The sequence below is a fragment of the Heterocephalus glaber genome, unplaced genomic scaffold, assembly GCF_053883595.1.
Source record: "Heterocephalus glaber isolate CG9 unplaced genomic scaffold, H.glaber_assembly_v1.0 deba00001673, whole genome shotgun sequence".
NCBI lineage: Eukaryota > Metazoa > Chordata > Mammalia > Rodentia > Bathyergidae > Heterocephalus > Heterocephalus glaber.
In genome coordinates this window covers 21,276,636-21,293,779 of record NW_028258410.1, presented here as the reverse complement: position 1 = coordinate 21,293,779, position 17,144 = coordinate 21,276,636, and the positions used below count along the sequence as shown (strand labels likewise).

The window sequence follows — 17,144 nt, the reverse complement described above, 5'->3', positions numbered from 1 at the left end:
GCAGGAAACATGAGGGGCAGGAGGGGCCCAAGAGAGGAGAGCGAAAGAACTGAGTGGCAGAAGTGTCAGGTTGTCAGGAAACAGGCTGGATCACACAGAGGCGCTGGGGCTCCCAGGGAGGACTTTGACTTCTCTGAGTCAGGTAGGAGGCAGGGTAGTATTTGAGCAGAACAGGCTGGGACAGGATTTGACTTCATTTCTGAAGGGTCCTTCTGCTTATAGACCAGGATCTGCAGTAGTTTTGACAGTTTTTAGATAAGAAAAATGGAATGAGCTAATAGTTCCTGTGGCTGGAACCATCATGAAGGATCAAAGAATCCACCCTTGGGGGCTAAACATGTGACCCTGGCTTCAAATCAGCTCTATCACTTACTAAGTGACCTTGGACCAGTGGTTCCCACGTAGGGTTACTTCCACCCCCAAGGGACATTAGGCAATGTCTGGAGACATTTTTGGTTGTCACAACTGGGGGGAAAAAGCACTCTCCTGGTGTCTATTGGTGAGAGGCCAGGAATGAAGCATCCTGTAACACTCAGGCCAGCCCACCTCCAAGAAAAATTCTCCCACCCAAAATGTCAGTGGTGCTGAAGTTGAGAAATGCTGGTTTAGGTAAAAATTTTTCATCTCTCCGTACCTCAAATTCTTAATTCCTAAAAATGGAAGTAGCAGTTCTCCTAGGATTTTGCCAAGAACATGAAAGTCAACCCACTACAAGCAGGGACCAGGGCCTGGCTGGAGGTCAGTGATACAGCATTTGCCTCCATGCACAAGGCCCTGGGTTAGGGCTTTAGCGTGCTTGCGCATGTGCACACACACCCATACACACACACATTATATTAGTAGCAATAATAAATAAAGCAAAGACTAGCAAAATTCTCCTGCAAAAGGCCAGGAGGTGAATGTTTCTGGCCTTCGGGACACCATGGTCACGGAGGTAATTCCTCAGCTCTGCCACTGCAGACAGATGATACATAAACAGTTTGGACACTGGGATTGGAATTCCCTATAATCTTCACATGTCACAAAATAATTTCCTTCTTTTGACTTATTTCAACTGCTTACAAGTATGAAAACTATTCTTAGTTCACTGACTGCATAAAACAGACAGTGGGCTGGATTTGGTGAGCCAAGCCCTGACCTAAAGACCTTGATGGAAGCTGAGCATTGGCAAAGATGCCATCAATGCTGTCACGCTCGAGGGAGGAGCTAAGGCAGCAGCTGGTGCCCCGACTGCTCCAGTCCTGCCACGTGGGTCTCCACTGGACCTCAGCAGTTACAGAGCACCAGCCACAGACACAGCAAATCCCCCGGCACAAGAAAGGCCACTTCATCATCTCACCTAAGTGCAAGGCCACTGTGCCACCCTCACAAAAGCTGAGTGCTCCTTCTGTTGCTCAGTGAACAACCACTACTTCCTGACCAGGCCTAGAGCAAGTGGCCCCTGACGTCTGGCACCACCCAACCTAGAGCCATCCTGGCTCCTACCCACCCTCCTGCCAGTGATCCCTCAAAGCCTCAGTCTTCTCAAAGGTTCTTGTTAACACCTTCCCACAGACTCTACGTTGTCTGGGGAATCGCTGTCACTCCCACTGCAATGAAAAATAAACTCCACTCATGTAGCCAAGTTCCGTGGGGACCTTGGGCAGAAGGACACTAACACTCTGAATAAGCTCCAGCAGGGAACAGTAGAGCCTGGCTTTTTTCTTTCACATGGGATTTTCCTCAGCCACGTGGCCTGAGAGGAAGGGTCTCCTCTCGAGCCTCGCCTCTTTTCTGTCTCAGTGGCTTGGGGAAGTCCCTCCCCAAATCGCACTGGAATTCCCTTGTTGGTACCAAGAGGGAACTGGATTTCACAGTGGCTGATGGTGTCATTTTTGCTGTGCCTGATGCCAGCCCTGCTGACCACCAGCTGGGTCTGAAGGCTAAAAGCCAGGTCCGCTTACACTGGGCTGCGTGGACAAGAACCTCAGGGTTCAGGAGACAGGAACACATGTCCACATACAGCTCACAAGACCAGAGCCCAGGGCACTGAAGCAGGCAGGAAAGGGCTGTTAATAGCACACTGAGAGCTGGGGGGGGCAAAGTCGCTCCGCAGGGGAGGGTCCAACAGGAAGAACTCTGGCCCAGTGACCACAGGCCTCACCCATCTCTAGCTCACTCTGCCCTTCCCACCTGGGCTGGGACTATAGTTGTCACGCAGCATCAAATGGCACAGATAAAATCCTCAGGTAAAATCCTCCACCGAACTCCTCAGCCCCACCTGCACTTTAGAATCTCCTGGGTCCCACCCACATAGCCTGTTGGTAGCTCTGGAGTGGGGCAGGGACCTGGGTATTTTTGAAAAGTTCTGCAGGTGCAGCCAGTTATCTGCAACTCATGTGAAGTTGCAGATGGGGGAACTGAGGCCTCTGGAGGGTGCCCAGGCCTTTGGAAGGTATGCACTCCCCAATTTGCCTCATGCATGGACCCTGGCCACTTGCTGCCAGCATCTGAGTTGGAGAGCCGGCTAGCAGACAGCGGGCAGTGGGGGCACTGGCACACACACTATGACTAGCTTAGCATGGGAGATGGGGAGTGGGAGTCTTACTGTTGCTTTACACAAATCAGTAACGTGAAAACATTTTATCACAGGCACTATTTTTCTAATGATGACAAAGGCAATGGAAAAATTAGGACAACGAAGACGAGTGCTCTTAACCATTTACCCAGGGGTCCACCTCAGGGATTCCTGTGACCACAGTGGCCTGAGAGACCACACAGAAGCAGGCTGGTGGGGCAAAGTCTCCAGAGAGACTTCTCTGGGTCCAGAAATTGCAGGTCAGTCCAGAGCTTGGTGCTTATTATATAAGAGCTTACGCAGATCACACAGATTCTTGAGTTTATATCAGGCAGGGGCCTGGGCACTTTTACATTTGCAATTTCACAACCAGTTTGGAGCAGTCTTGAGGAGTCAGGCTAGGTTTATTGCCTTCTTGGAGAAACTGAGGTATGCAGAGGCAAGTCAAGGTTGGGATCAAGAGGACCTGGTGAGGTAGGGGCAGAGCCAGGCTGTAGCCAGGTCTTTGTACCCCTGACTCTCACTCCATCTCCAAGGCACCCACTTGGCACTTAGTAGGTCTGTCCTGGCCTGATTGATCTAGCGCAACCCTCCCAGTATAACAGAATAGACTTGAGTCCGGCACACAGAAGGCCTTGAGATTTCTTGTGTCAAGTCAGCCACATGGCCTGGGAGGAAGGGTCTCAACCCGAGCCTTGGTTCTTTTTTATCTCAGTGGCTTGGGGAAGTCCCTCCCCAAACCCTGCTGCAATTTCCCTGTTGATACCAAGAGGGAAGAGGATTTCACGGTGGCTGACAGTGTCATTTTTGCTGTGTCTGATGCCAGCCCTGCTGACCACAGGGAAGGTAAAAAGCCCTATGCTGGGCAGGTTAACGTCTGTTGATTGATTAGCACTCACAACAACCTACCTTTATTTTATAGATGAGAAAAGAGTTGCAGGGAGGTGTGGGATGGCATGGTGAATGGAGACCAAAGGACAATGTTTAATCCAACCTGAAAGCCAGCTTTGTGAAGGTTGTGTTCCCAAGCAGCCATGGCTGGCATGCATGGCTGGCCTTCTTTGGGCAAAGGAAAGGAGGAGAAAGAGCTTTCCAAAGCCAGATGGGCCTTTACTGGCTGTGGGGCACTGGGCAAATCACCTCTTTGAGCGTCATTTCATCCTCTGTCCCAGCAGGATGAGAACAGCGTCCCCCCGCAGGTGCGGGGTGTGGTGAGAGCATGCGCACTGAATGGCACCACTCAGGTGACCATGCAGAGCACAGAACTGAGTAAGAGGACTAGTGAGAGGCACAGGGCTACCTTCCATGGATGAGCACCTCTGGGGTCTGGTCCACGCCCCCACTCTGGCCTCTGCTCCTCTCTGTGCCAGGGCCCACACCACTGATTTTGGATGTAGACAAGGCTCAGCAAATCACTTATCGTGTAACTTCAGACAAATCATTTTCTCTCTGAGCCTCAGTCTCTTCATCTGTAAAATGAGAGCAACTGCATCTCAGTGCAGCTACAAAGAGGAACGAGCGATGGGTAGGAAGCACTGAGCACAGAGTCTGGCCTGGGGTAGGTCTTCAGAAAGGGGTAGCTCAGAGTAGCATGTCTGCAGTCACTGCTGTAGATGCCCCTCATGAACTTAAAGCCCCTGGGAGACTCCTCATCCCTCCCCTCACCCACTTACACAAGTCTCCATTCCTTCAGTGCTGTCCTCACCTCAAGTCACCTGGCCAAAGCACAGAAACTGGGTGAAAAGAACATCTCTCTTTGCACTGGAATTAGCCTTGTCCTAGGCCTCAGGGGCTGATCATTAACTTGTCCCTGCTCTCTGATCCTGCAGCCTGCAGAGGCCAGCGTCTACCCAGCCTGCCAGAGAAGAAGACTGGAGTTTTCCGCACAACCAGGGCTGCACGTGACCTTGAGCAAGTCCTTTTCCCTTCATGGATCTCGGAATTTTCATCTTTACAGTGGGGAGCTTGGCATGCAAACATTTATGTGACTTTTTTGTTTGTTTGTTTCTTTTGGTATTGGAGATAGAACCCGGGAACTCCTGCGCATGCCAGGCATGTGCTGTATCGCTGAGCTGCACCCCCAGCCACAGCTGGCCATGTTGAAAAAGTCTCCTGTGGAGGGCAGAATAATAGAGAGGAAAGGCTGCAGCTCCGAATCAGCCAGTCTGACTTCAAAGCTCAGAGCCGCTGTTTTGCCACTGGGTAACGTGGGGAGGCTCATTCATTTTCTATTTCTTCCACAACTTTCATTCCTCAAAATGAGGTCAAAGTTAGCTTCTCCCATTCAGACACAAGGCCCTTACAAGAGTCTTGCACAAAGCAAGTGTTCAATAAATATCAGCTCTTGTTCCATGGAAGCCCAGGATATGAAACAGAAAATACAGGCCAGCTGGGGTTGAAACAGGGGAGGGGCAGAGGCCTAGCTGCTTGTTGCCAACCCAGTGAGACCGTGACACAGTTCTCTTGGAGCTTCAAGACCTGGGGTGAACAATTTGAAAACCATAAATGGGACAGTGTAGGGCAGGGGTCAAGGAGCCATAGTTTGCAGTTTGAATCCAGTTGCCACCTGTCTAGTGTGGCCGGTCAACTAAGAATGTGTTTCTCAAGTGTAAACGGTGGAGAAGAGCAATAGAAGGATAATATTCAGGGATGTGAAAGCTATGTTTTTATTTTGGCACCCATAAATAATGCTCTATTGCCATGTAACCATGCCCACTGGCACCCTGCCACTCTCTTCAAAGGCAGAGCTGAGTCGTTGCAACAGAGTGGCCCACAGAGCCTAAAAATATTTACTATCTTTTATTTACGGGGCACATCCACCAACCCCTGCTGCAAAGCATCTCTTTCTTTCTATTTGGAAGACTTTGCCCTTGCAGAGATCCTGGCTCAGTTACTTCACACACAAAAAACGAGATTCCGGACCTATCATTTCGCTCCTCTGGATCTCAGCTGTAAAGAGCCCGTGTCATTTCTAGGTTTCAGGGAGGTTGCAGAAAAAAAATAAGCAGACCCTTCAGTGCATGGTGCTCACACACCATCAGCAAGTGACATCCACTTGGAGGAGACATGGATCAACACTGAACGCTTAACAGATACACGTGTATTTCAACACATATAAAGTGTGATCAAACAATACAGGGAATGTTTAAAGTTTTAAAAACTGTATTACAGTAAAAGACAGATTGCCATTAATTCTCATCAAAATACTCCCCCTTGCTTCAAACACACTTATCCCACCACTCTTGTACTTTCTGAAGCAGTTCTGGAAGTCCTCTTTTGTGAGTGTCTTTAGTGGCACTGTTGTGGCTGCCTTGATGTCCTGAACTGATTAAAAACATTTATCTTTCATGGTCATTTTAACTTTTAGGGAGATATAGAAGTTGCATAGTGCCAGATCTGTTCAATAGGGTGGATGAGGCTACACCGTAGTGTTTTCACTTGACAGGAATTGCTGTAAATGTTTTGAATCAACTCACGATATCGAGGCAGCCATAAAAAAAACTCATGGAAGAGGACTTCAGAAAGTGGCAAGGACAATGGGATGTGTTCAAAGTGAGGGGGATTATTTTTAGGGGTATTAGTAGCCATGTATCATTACTGCGGTAAGTTTTTAAATTTAAATGTCCACTTTTTTATTACAAATCATATTTGCAAAGAGCATAACTAGCACACGAAATGCAAAGTTTTGGGGATAACGCTTGTTTAGAGCAAATGACACAAATCTACTGGGACTGATGTGTCATCTGTCTTGAGATGCAGCTTCCGTCTTTGGATTCCTGGTCGCATCCTTCCCTCTCACTGCCATATTCACATCCACACGATAGGAAGTGAACAGCAGGAAGGGCGGACGGAGGAAGTTACACACACCATTTCCACATAGGTCCCATCAATCAAGCTTTGTCCCCCGCTTCCTTTAGGAGTACAGTACCATCAGTCAAAAGCAAAGCATTCGAAAGTGGGCGTGAGAGAAGACCAAAAGAATAAGAGTTTTTAACAAAAAGTCCTGATGTTGTTGTGCCTCTGAATTGTTCCTGAACTGCCTTTCTCTGGCTTCTTGATACCTGAAAAAAGCCTCTATTTTTTAAGCTACTTGAAGACAGGCATTCTTTCACTTGTAGACAAAAGAATTCTCACTGATACTGCTGGCTTCCTGGGTAAGGGATGCGTCATACAGCTTGGTTCAAAGTCAGGCTTAGCCTCTTCCTGCTGTGCGACCTGGAAAAGTTAGTTGCTCCCCCTCTCTGGGCCCTCATACTGTCATCTAAAAACACAGTGGCTACTTGTGTTTTGTTTTGCTAAGGGCACAATTTCAGAGGGTCAAGGAACTCAAGCCCTCAGATCATGGCATGTTATCACTATTTGTTACATAAGACCACCTTCTACTTTGTTTTTGTGTTCATTTTCAGTTCCTTCTATCCCCAATTTCCCTGCCACCCTTCCCGTAGCAGCCTTTCAGATGTGTTTAATGTGTAGCTTTTCTTTTTGAGTGTGTGTGTGTGTTCTTGCAAAGTGTGTTGCCATTTGTGCGTGAGTATATAAAGTTACATATTTGCATTGTATTCTGGTTTCTCTTCAACCATAACCATTTTATGAGATGCATTTACATAACTGTTGGTGTGCTCCCTCCTCATTCTTTACTAGTAATGGTGTCCACATGACCTCCAATTCCCAACTCATAAAAAATGCTACGTGAATGTCACCACTCATGTCTCCTCTTGGGGTTTTCTGAGAATTCCTTGATTATTTTCATCCAGGAGCAAAACTGCTAGATCACAGGGCACAAACACACTTCACTGGATTAAATGCTTGCAGGCGCTGTTAAAAAAAGCCTGACCCAGACCACACTCTTCCTAGCAATGCACAAGAGAATTCCCATGGCCCCTGCTCCTGCTGACACTAGGCATTAGTCAGTGTTACGGTTTAAATATGAAGCGTCCCCAAGAGACTCATGTACTGAGGGCTCGCCCCAGTGCAGCAGTGTTCTCAAGCAGGGCCTAGAATGGTGACTGGCGCATGAGAGCACCCACGTCATCAGTGGATGAATTAATAGCTGAATTGGCTTGGAGGAGGTGGCACCCAGATGAAGGAAATAGGTTACTGGAGGTGGCCTGTGGAGAGTGTATCCGGTTCCAGCCCTTTCTCTGGCTTTCCCATTCTCGCTCTCTGCGTCTTGGGTGGCAGGAGGTGAGAAGCTTTCTTCCTCCATGCCTTTCTGCCACTATGTTCTTACCTTGGAGCCAAGCAACCATGGACTGAAACCTCTGAAACTGTGAGCCAACATAAACCCTTCCTCCTTTAAGTTGAGCATGTCAAGTATTTTGTTCACAGAAATAGAAAACTCTCCAATACAGTCAACTTTCTTATTTTTGCTATCTCATTGATGTAAATCTCATTGTTTCATTTGACATTTCTCTGGTATTAGTGATGTTGAGCATCTGTTCAAATGCTTTCAAACAAATTTTAATTATAGTACCTATTCCAAAGGGCCGTTTTGTAAGTTAAAAGAATCAACATATGTGAAATGCTTAACGTGTTGCTTAATACACAGTAAATGTCCATTAAATGCAAAATTTGAAGACCAAGATATCATGGTTTAAAATTTCGTCCTGTTATTATTATCATTATTATTATTATCATTGAAATACTTGACACACAGTAGGTACCAATAAATATTCCTTCCCATGGCCTTGTCTGACCTCCTTTGCTCCTACCCTCCACTGTGGTGGAGCAGGCCCCTGGACCTTTGCACAGCCTCACCTCTGTTCTCTTCACTCTCCCTGGTAAGGTCCTTCCGAGGCTCCTTCTGACCACAAAGGCTCTTCAGAATGGCACTGGCAATGGGCAGCATCATGGCAGTGGAAGCAGTGTTGCTCAGCCACATGGACATGAATGAGGTGGTCACCATCATGCCCAGGATAAGCCTGCACAACAAAGGGAGTTAGAGATGAATCCAGATCCCTGGGCCCAGGAGATCTTTCGCTCCCAGTTTCCCATCCCAGAGGAATCCACCCTGTTCATTTTACAGACAGAAAATTGAGGCCCAGAGAAGCCAAGTTAGTGGCAAAGAGGGAACCAGTAATACGGGCTACTTTAGAGCTAAGGAATGCTTGGCTCAGTGTATTTCGGTGAACTGAGCACAGACACCCAAGGTCAGATCATCCTAAAGCCAATGCAAACCTGACATTTTCTCTCCCTTGCCTCCAAATCCTTGCTGGCACTGGTTTCAGGACAGCAGCCTCGGCACAAGGGTCCTGTCATCTTGCCCTTGGCTTTCCCAGACCCCTTCCCTCCCTCCTCTCGTTCTCTGCTCGCACCCTGAACGTCTCACCAGCACCCACACAGCCAAGCTTGAATGATATATACCCAATTCTCTGAGAATAAAATTCCAATCCCAGCCCAAGGGCCTGAGGCCTGGTAGAATTGAGTCCTGGCTCCCTCTCTCTCCAAGCCCATCCTTAGACCCCTTCTGCATCTCCCCAACACTGCAGCCCCCCATCACCTGGATAGGTGAATGGCACACAAGCATGGTAACTGTGGCAAGTCATCTCTTATTGCTCGAGGCTGAGCGAGCTACTTGAACTCAGTCTGTCGTCCTCACACTCTGAAAAGCAGGCACTGTGACAGTGCCATTGCGGGCCAAAGTCATTTACAGCCCAAGCACCCTGGTCACACTGCCCTAAGACTACACACTGGGCCTCCCAGGCCTATTTTCAGGGAAGCAGTGGACACAGGAGTGCCCGAGGCTTTGACCTTGAACTAGCGGCATCACCTTTCTGGGCCTCGTGGGCTGGGGTCAGCATCTTGACCCCTCTCCGAGTCGTCCTATGCACCGTGAGGACAGCTGCGCACAGGTGACCCAGCACAGCGCCTGGCCCACACCAGGGGTTCCCTCAGGAGCTGAGAATGGGCAAGTCGACGATGGCGGGAATGATGAGCTTCTTGGCCCTGACAGCTGAACCTGGAAGCCGAGAAGGGTGGACTCTCTGCCTCCCCAAAAGGGCAGGCTGTGACCCTCCTCACCTGGCTGGCTGGACCCCAACGAGCATCAGGACCTTGAGGGCGATCCGGCGGTGCAGGTTCCACTCCTCGATGGCACAGGCCATGATCAGACCACTGAGGAAGAGGAAGTTGGTGTCGAGGAAGTACTGGGGACAGACTTTGTGGGAGGGCAGGATGCCCGCGAAGGGGAAGAGGATGATGGGCAGCAGCGCTGTCACCGACAGGGGCAGGGCCTCTGTGCACCAGTACACTGCCATGAGCAGGATGATGAACAGGCAGCGGCCTTCCTGCGGGAGACACAGGCTCGGGCTCAGTGGGGCAAGGGGTGGGGGCGGGCATCTGAGGCCCATTCTCAAGGAAGCAGTGGATGGGGCAGTACCCAAAGCTTGACCTCTGAGCTTCCTTTTGCTCAACTGTAAAATAGGGAAGCTATTTCTGTCCATCCAGCGAACTGCTGGAGGAGTAAATGAAAGACCTCCCGCCTTGTCTTAGAAATAAACCAAGAGGTGAGGATGGAAATAAAAACAATTTACTTGGTGGGGGGCAGAAAGTTCTGGAAGGGCAGTGGGGAGGTGAAACAGAGAAGGGAATTCGACGTGTGCTCCTGAGAAGGTCATCGCTGTGCACAGCTGGAGCAGCATCCTGACAGGAACCCAGGGACAACACACCTCAGAGGTCTCCCGCCAGGTGCGATGCTGGGCTTTATCTGCCATCCCGGGGAACCTCAGGCCTTCACGTGTGCAGGCTAAGCACACTCTGCACCCAGAGAAGCTCCCCAAGATGCAGCAAGAAGCCATTGGGCCGTGTGGGATGGTGAGGCCCCGTGGGGACTTAGACGTAACCCCAAGAGCACCTGCCACCTCCGTACAGGTGCTAAGCACAAGACCTGACACGGTGTGTATGCTGCAAATGCAGACAACTGACAGCCACTGGGCACTTGACTGCCACACTTATCTATGTACCCTGGCAGGCCAACAGCTATCCCAGTTTGGATAATGTGAGTCCTCCAGAGGGATTGGAAGCTTCAGTGCCCACAGGAGCCCAGATGTACCATCGAGGAACTCTTGGGCTCCCTTAGACAATTTCACATCTTTGCACTTTGAAAAAGGCACGAATATGAGGCGCTTATTTCCCTTTTATCTTAGTTCTATTGTAAGACACTTGGGCATTCAGGCTCTGAGGCCTGCTGGCTACCTTCAGCTCATCGGTTTCCTCTGCCCAGGGAGACAGGCCTATAGCCAAATCATTTATCCCCAGAGAGACAGGGTCTGAAGCACCGCACAGTACTCTGAACCATGGGAACTGAGCCAGCCAGTGGAACCTGCAAAGTGCTGATCCTTAGTACCTCCTGCTAATGGTCTGAATATCTGTCTCCACCCCCAAGTTGAAAGCCAGTCCCCTTGGTAAGAAGAGGTGGGCTTTGAGATGTCTAAGTCATGAGAGTTTGGCCCTCATGAATGGGATTAGGGCCCCTCTAAAAGAGCCCTAAGGGCCTTCTTTCCACCGTGTGACTCAGCACATGGCAACCCAGCAAGAAGATGCCATCTTTGAAGCAGGGATCAAGCCCTCCCTGGGCACTGAATGTGCCAGGGCCTTGATCTTTAACATTTATTGGGCTATTCAGTAGAGTTCTGGAGGCTCTGTGAGCAATAAATTTCTGTTTTTAAATATATTATCCAGTCTAAGGCATCTCATTTGAGCAGCTCAAATGGACTAGATGTTTCTTCTTCTTTGGGTCTCACCAGTCCTGGTCACACCATGACTCCTGCAGCTTGCTCTGGTCTTCAGTGCATGTGTGGCTGATACGTCCAGGGAAATACCACTCCTAGGAACACCTCCCAGCCAAGAAGGTGGGTTGCCTTTCATGTGGGGCAACTTCGGCCTGTTGAACAGCATCTCCCAGAGGTACCCAGTATGGTTAAGACCCTGGTGTCCCAGAAGATACCTCTTTGTTCATACAGTTGTGCGATCTCCATTCTCCTCTTACAGAAAAATTCCTCACAATCAAAGCTTTGTCGCAGATCCTTCTGGAAAATCAATCAATGACAGATGCCTTCTTGGAGATGGTGACATCTTTCTAAGCTGGGACTTGAGGTTGACTTGGTGCAGGGAAGGAAAGGGCTGCCTTCTTGCCTGTGCTGGAAGCTTCTTTTGTATTTGAGTCAAATTCTCCAGCTGGATTTGGGGCTTATCTGAGTCAAACCCAGCTAACAAGGGCCAGCTTTGTTTATGGAACAGCCACATGTTACTTACAAATGAATCAGTCAGGTGAAAATAGGTATTTCTTGAGTAGACTATGAGTGTGGTGCTAGCATAAAAGAAGCTGTTACTCCATACTTAGAGAAGTACATGGGGACATCCTACTTGGATAGAATCACTGGCAGGTGTGTGAGCTGCGAGGAGCCCAGCAGGTGGCCATAATGTCAGACACATTTGTGTCAGACATTTTGGTACGTCATCTAAGGCCACATGATGTATTCTCAAGGAAATGCTTAAGTCAGATAAGTTGCCAGCAACTGTTCTTCCCATCACTTCCTTAAAAATTCATAAATATACATTGAAGGCTCTCACAAATCATGTGATCACATTTATTTGTCTTTGTTTAACTCAACATGTCCAAAATACATTTGTCTACAGACTTAGATATCCCTTAAAATTCTACACAACTTGTGTTCCGTGAAAAGTGGTTTAGAAATGCTGTTAAATTGTAATCTACAAAGATTCAGGCATTCAACATTCTTTGCTTACTCTGTCTCCCCAACTACAATGATGGTCCATGAGAAGCAGGTCCCTGTTTGCTTTGTCTTGTTCTGTTTTGTGTTGCTTTCATGTAGCACAGTGCCCAACACAATGTAGGGGCTTGGTAGCAATCAATGAAGAAGGGAGGGAGGGATGGATGGATGGGTGGATGGATGGGTGTGTGGATCAGTGAGTGGGTGGATTGATGGATTGATGGATGGGTTGTGATTTTTACTGTTTGCTGAGCCCCAGGGTGGAGGCTCAAGACAAAGAGAATCTCAGGAATCAGAGTAAGTGAATCTGCCCTCAAGGAATTCAAAGTCTCAGTGACTGGTTGCTGCAGATTCACAAGTGCATCACTAAGCAGAATGTCCAGTAGCAAATGTAGCTCTAAGTTCATGAGGGACCTCTGGGGCTGGATATTTAACTTAGCTTAGAAGACAAAGGGGGAGAGCAGGGACGACTTCTCTGAGGAGGGGCTACTTGAACTGAAGATTAGTAAATAAAAGCTTTTATAGAGTCCCAAGATCAGACCCTCCATTGTTGTGCACTATGTGAGCATTTATTTCTCTACTGTACTCTTCAATCCCAAGATCGATAGAAGAATCTTGTGAATTTACTCCTCTAATTCTGTCAACTTAGAGGAAACAAACTTCTTGAAAAACATAACTTAATCAACTATCAGAAAAAAGAAATAGAAAAGCTAGATATTTCAGTACCTATAAAGACACAGAATCAATCATTAAAAACCTCCTCACAAAAACATGCCAAACCCTGCTGACTTCTATGGTGATTCTACCAAACAGTGAAGGAATGCATAATGCCAGCTTGCACAAACTCAGAGAAGAAAGAAAGAAGGAGCTCATCCCATTTCTTTTGATGAGGCCAGGAAAACCTTGGCAGATCCTGACAAGGGCATTCCAAGAAAAGGAAAAAGAATAGAGTGATGGAGAAAGCAGTGTGCAAAGTCAACTCTGAGAAGCTCAGCAGAGAGCCGCTTTGTCTACCCTGACTTATGTCACTGTGTAGCCACGTCATCGCAGTAATAATGACAACCACCAACATTGTTTTAGTATTTGCTAAATTCCCCTGCCTCTTACATGTATTAATTCATTTAATGACCACAACAACCTTGACAGGGAGGTACTATTACTTTCTCCCTCTTTTCAGTAGGAATTACAAAAAGACATTGATTTAGGTCACGAAGGTGATGCAGTCCCAGGGCTGAGCTGTAGCTCACAAACTACAGTCTAAACCAGGATTCTAAGTTTAAGATTCTTCTCTCTCAAATACCTAAAGGACTCTAAGGATCATTAACAGTCAACAGTACTTACTATTTGTCAGGCGCTTTTATAATTTACATGTTTTAACTCATTCTATTCTCATGACCCTTTGAAGCAGGTGCTTTTGTGTCCATTTTGCAAATAAGACAATGGTGGGGAATAAGTCAAGCAAGTTGCCCAAGCTTTCTGAGGCAGAATTTGAACCCAGGTAATCTGACACCAGGAATATATGTTCTTTCTGTTGTGGTGCTAGTGGGGATTGAATTTAGGGACTTCACACTGAGCTACAGTCCTAGCTCTTTTTTTTCTCTTTTTTGAGATGGGGAACTCTCTGGGTCACTAAGTTGCCCAGGCTGGGCTTGAACATGCAATCCGCCTGCCTCAGCTTGCCAGCATGCTGGAATTACAGGCCTGCATCCATTCTTTATCCCAATGCCTCTTGGTACACACATGGCTGCTCTTCTCAAATTCCCCTTCCTTTTTTTCCCCCTCTAGCATGTCTTAATCTCTCACATTCCTAAGCCAAAAGAGCATCTTTCATCCTCTCTGTCTTGTCCTTGCCCTTCCTTTCTCTCTGTCTCTTCTCCTCTGGCCTGCACGACCTGCTCTGAAAACCATCACATTCCCTCCTGAGCCTCTATCCCAGAAGCCTCTTCCTCTAGTTCTTGCTCCTTTTCTCCAGAAAACAATCCTGGGAACTCTAACCCCCTCCTTCATAGGACAGCAACACCACCACCACCACTACCTCCACCAAACAATAATGTAATACTCATAACCCAACTCTTACTGAGAACTTGCTATATGCCCGACACGATTCCAACTACTGCACTGCACTACCTCAGCGGGACTGAAGTAGTTTCCAAATTATCTCTGTGCCACTGAGGCACAGAGTGACTCATCTGGCCAAGGTCCCGGAGCTGGTGAGTGTGGGCAGCCTGCTGAGCGTAAGTCAGGGGTGCTGACTCCAGAGCTTCTGCTCTGCTCTTGGCATTCCCGCCAGCAAAGCAGGTATGGGAGAGGGCAAACAGCTCTTCCCAAATATCCAATCAGCATTGGGATGAATAAGCAATGAATAATGTTTTAGCATAAGTTTGTCCCATGTAATATTTGGGATATACTTATGCCTAAAAATGATTCATTGTTTCAGTTCAAAAGGAGGTGACCATCCTGTGTTTTATCCGAACACTCACTGGGCCCATACCACAGAGGTGGGAGAAGGACCAGGTATGGTCATGAGGAGAGCCCTTCAGCCCAGGCCACTTTAGGACTCTACTCGGGAGGTCTGCTCCTAAGTGATGCTGGACACCCCCAAAAGAGTTCCCATGCATGGGGTCCTCAGAGACAAGGACCCTCCTCTTCCTGTTCACCGCCCCCCCTCCCCAGCTTCTAGACCAGGGAGGGCAGAGGAAGCCTTCACTTGGAATCAAGTTCCACATTGTAATTGCCCCCTTGGAGCTTACCCTTCCAGTTTTGGAATCGAGACCTGTTCACATACCAAAGCCACTGGGGGTTTTATTTGTGCCTCAGGAATGATAAAGTCATGCATCTGCAAGGGTTTCTTCCCAAGTAACAGGGAAAGACCTTCCCCCACTGGAAATAAGACATCACAATGGCTGGGGGAAAAAATGAGCATGACTGCTTAAAACCTTAGCTTTATTGATCTACAGTGCACAAGCAATAAAATGCACCCACTGTAAGTGTGCAGTTCAAGGCGTTTTTACAAATATGCATCACATATATCACCACCCCAATCAGATCTAGACCTGGAACACGCCCCTGTGGCCCTTTCAGGCTGTCCCTCACCTCTGCAAAATGCCCTCCAGCTATGATTTCTACCTCTGGCGATGGGTCTGTCTATTCTTGGACTTTCCATCAACAGAACGCTTGCATCTGGCTGTTTGGCTCAGTATAAACTCTGTGACATTCACACACAGTGGGTGCATGGGTCCCCCACTCTTTTATTGCTGAGTAGTGCTCTGTTCTGTGAAGATGTGGCAATTATCTGCACACACTCTGCTGGTAGACATGTGAATTATTTCCAGTGTGGGGCTACTATGAACAAAACTGGCATAAATTTTGAATACATCTGCTTTTGGGGTGATGGCTTGTGGGTTCCTCTGTGCAATGCACCCATTCCATACATTGCATAAATGGGGGGAAATGCACTGCTGCATTCTGGTGATAAAAGTCCCCTTTCAAAGGCTCTGAGTCTCAGGCCTGTCTTCCTCCACTTCCTCTTCTCTCCTTCCCTCTGCTCCCCTCTTCCCTCCTCTCCTCCTTGTCCCTTCCTCCCCTCTCCATTCCCCTCTCCTGTTTTGTCTCTCCTTCTCTCTTTCTCCCCCTCCCTCCTTTCCCTCCCTCCCTCTCTTTTCTCACGGTGCTTCCAACAGGATGCTGACAGCAGCACTCTGTAGAGGAATGACTCCAGATACAGCACATGTGCTGGGAGCAGACCTAGGAAAGGCAGGAGTGGGGAACTAAATCCTCGGCCCATATGGGGCTTTGGCAGCAAGTAAGTCAAAAGTGCTTTGCTACCTTGCTGGCTAGGGATTGGCACGGTGCCAGGATGACCCCAAATAGCTTCCTTGCCCAGCAGAGCTTCCTGTGGGCAAATGGATTTGCCAGCTGGGTGCCAGGCATCCGGTGGAGAATTAATAATTGCTGCTGCTGCTCACCCCCACCCCACCCCTGCCAGCTGGGAGGACAGAACTGATTTCCAGGAGCCTGAAAACTCTCCTGGGAGCCTTGAAGCCAGGGACCCCAGAGCTGAGGCTGTGAAATGCCAAGGGATGCTGTATGCTCTGAGGTCAGACAGGCCAAGTGCTCCACCCCTGGGTCTGTCCCTTCTGCCTGGTCCTCTTCATCCCTCCCCATCTGGCTCCTTGTTGTCCAGCTTCGCTTCGAAGGCCTCTCTTCAGGGAGCCCCTCTGATGACCCTAGACTGTGACCTGCCCCACTTTGTTGGGCTTCATTTTGCTCCAGCCCTATCAGCTGAAGCTTACTGTTGGTTCCCTTGTCATTATCTCTCCTCCCGCCATACCATAAGCTCCAAGCAAACAAGCTCTTGTCTGGCTTTGTTCACCTGTACCCTCAGTGCCTCAAAAGATATTTATTAAATGCCTGGATAAATGAGACAAGTCAGACATTACAGAACCAAAGGTAGGGGTGACGTAATGAGCGAGGTGAGCTGGTCTAAAGGAGACGCATTGCTTTCCCAAGTCTGATTGGCACTTCTGACAGTGCCGTGGGTCCCGAAACCATTATTTTCAGAGGGCGGTGCCCAAAGTTGATGATAATGTACAGCTGACACTGGCGGGTACAGGAGGGTGGGGTGGGGACTGGCAAGTGGAGCACAGGCCCCCTTCAGACCAGCAAATGCTGCTCAGCTTCTTGCTTGTTGCCATGGAGAATGTGGGTCCCAGGATGCCAGATAGCCTGATTTTTTTTCAAGAGAAGGTTAAAACTATGTTTTGTAAAATCTAACAGCTTCAAAATTTTTCCCTATTAAAAGGCAATTGTGAGCCAAAAAGAAAAAAATCTGCCAAGGGTATCCAACCCATAGTCAC

The 17,144-nt window shown here is 48.3% G+C and overlaps 1 protein-coding gene across 5 annotated transcripts in view; it reads right to left on the bottom strand.

Moving 5' to 3' along the window:
- Slc13a3 (solute carrier family 13 member 3) overlaps positions 1-17,144 on the bottom strand; it is a 76,130-nt gene that overhangs the window by 43,069 nt on the left and 15,917 nt on the right. For all 5 annotated transcript variants that reach the window (XM_004858105.4, XM_087197776.1, XM_021239085.2 and 2 more), the window contains exons 2-3: positions 9,578-9,843; positions 8,315-8,478 (exon numbers count right to left, since the gene is read on the bottom strand). In XM_004858105.4, the coding sequence (XP_004858162.1) occupies positions 8,315-8,478; positions 9,578-9,843 (430 nt within the window). The remainder of the gene's footprint in view (positions 1-8,314; positions 8,479-9,577; positions 9,844-17,144) is intronic.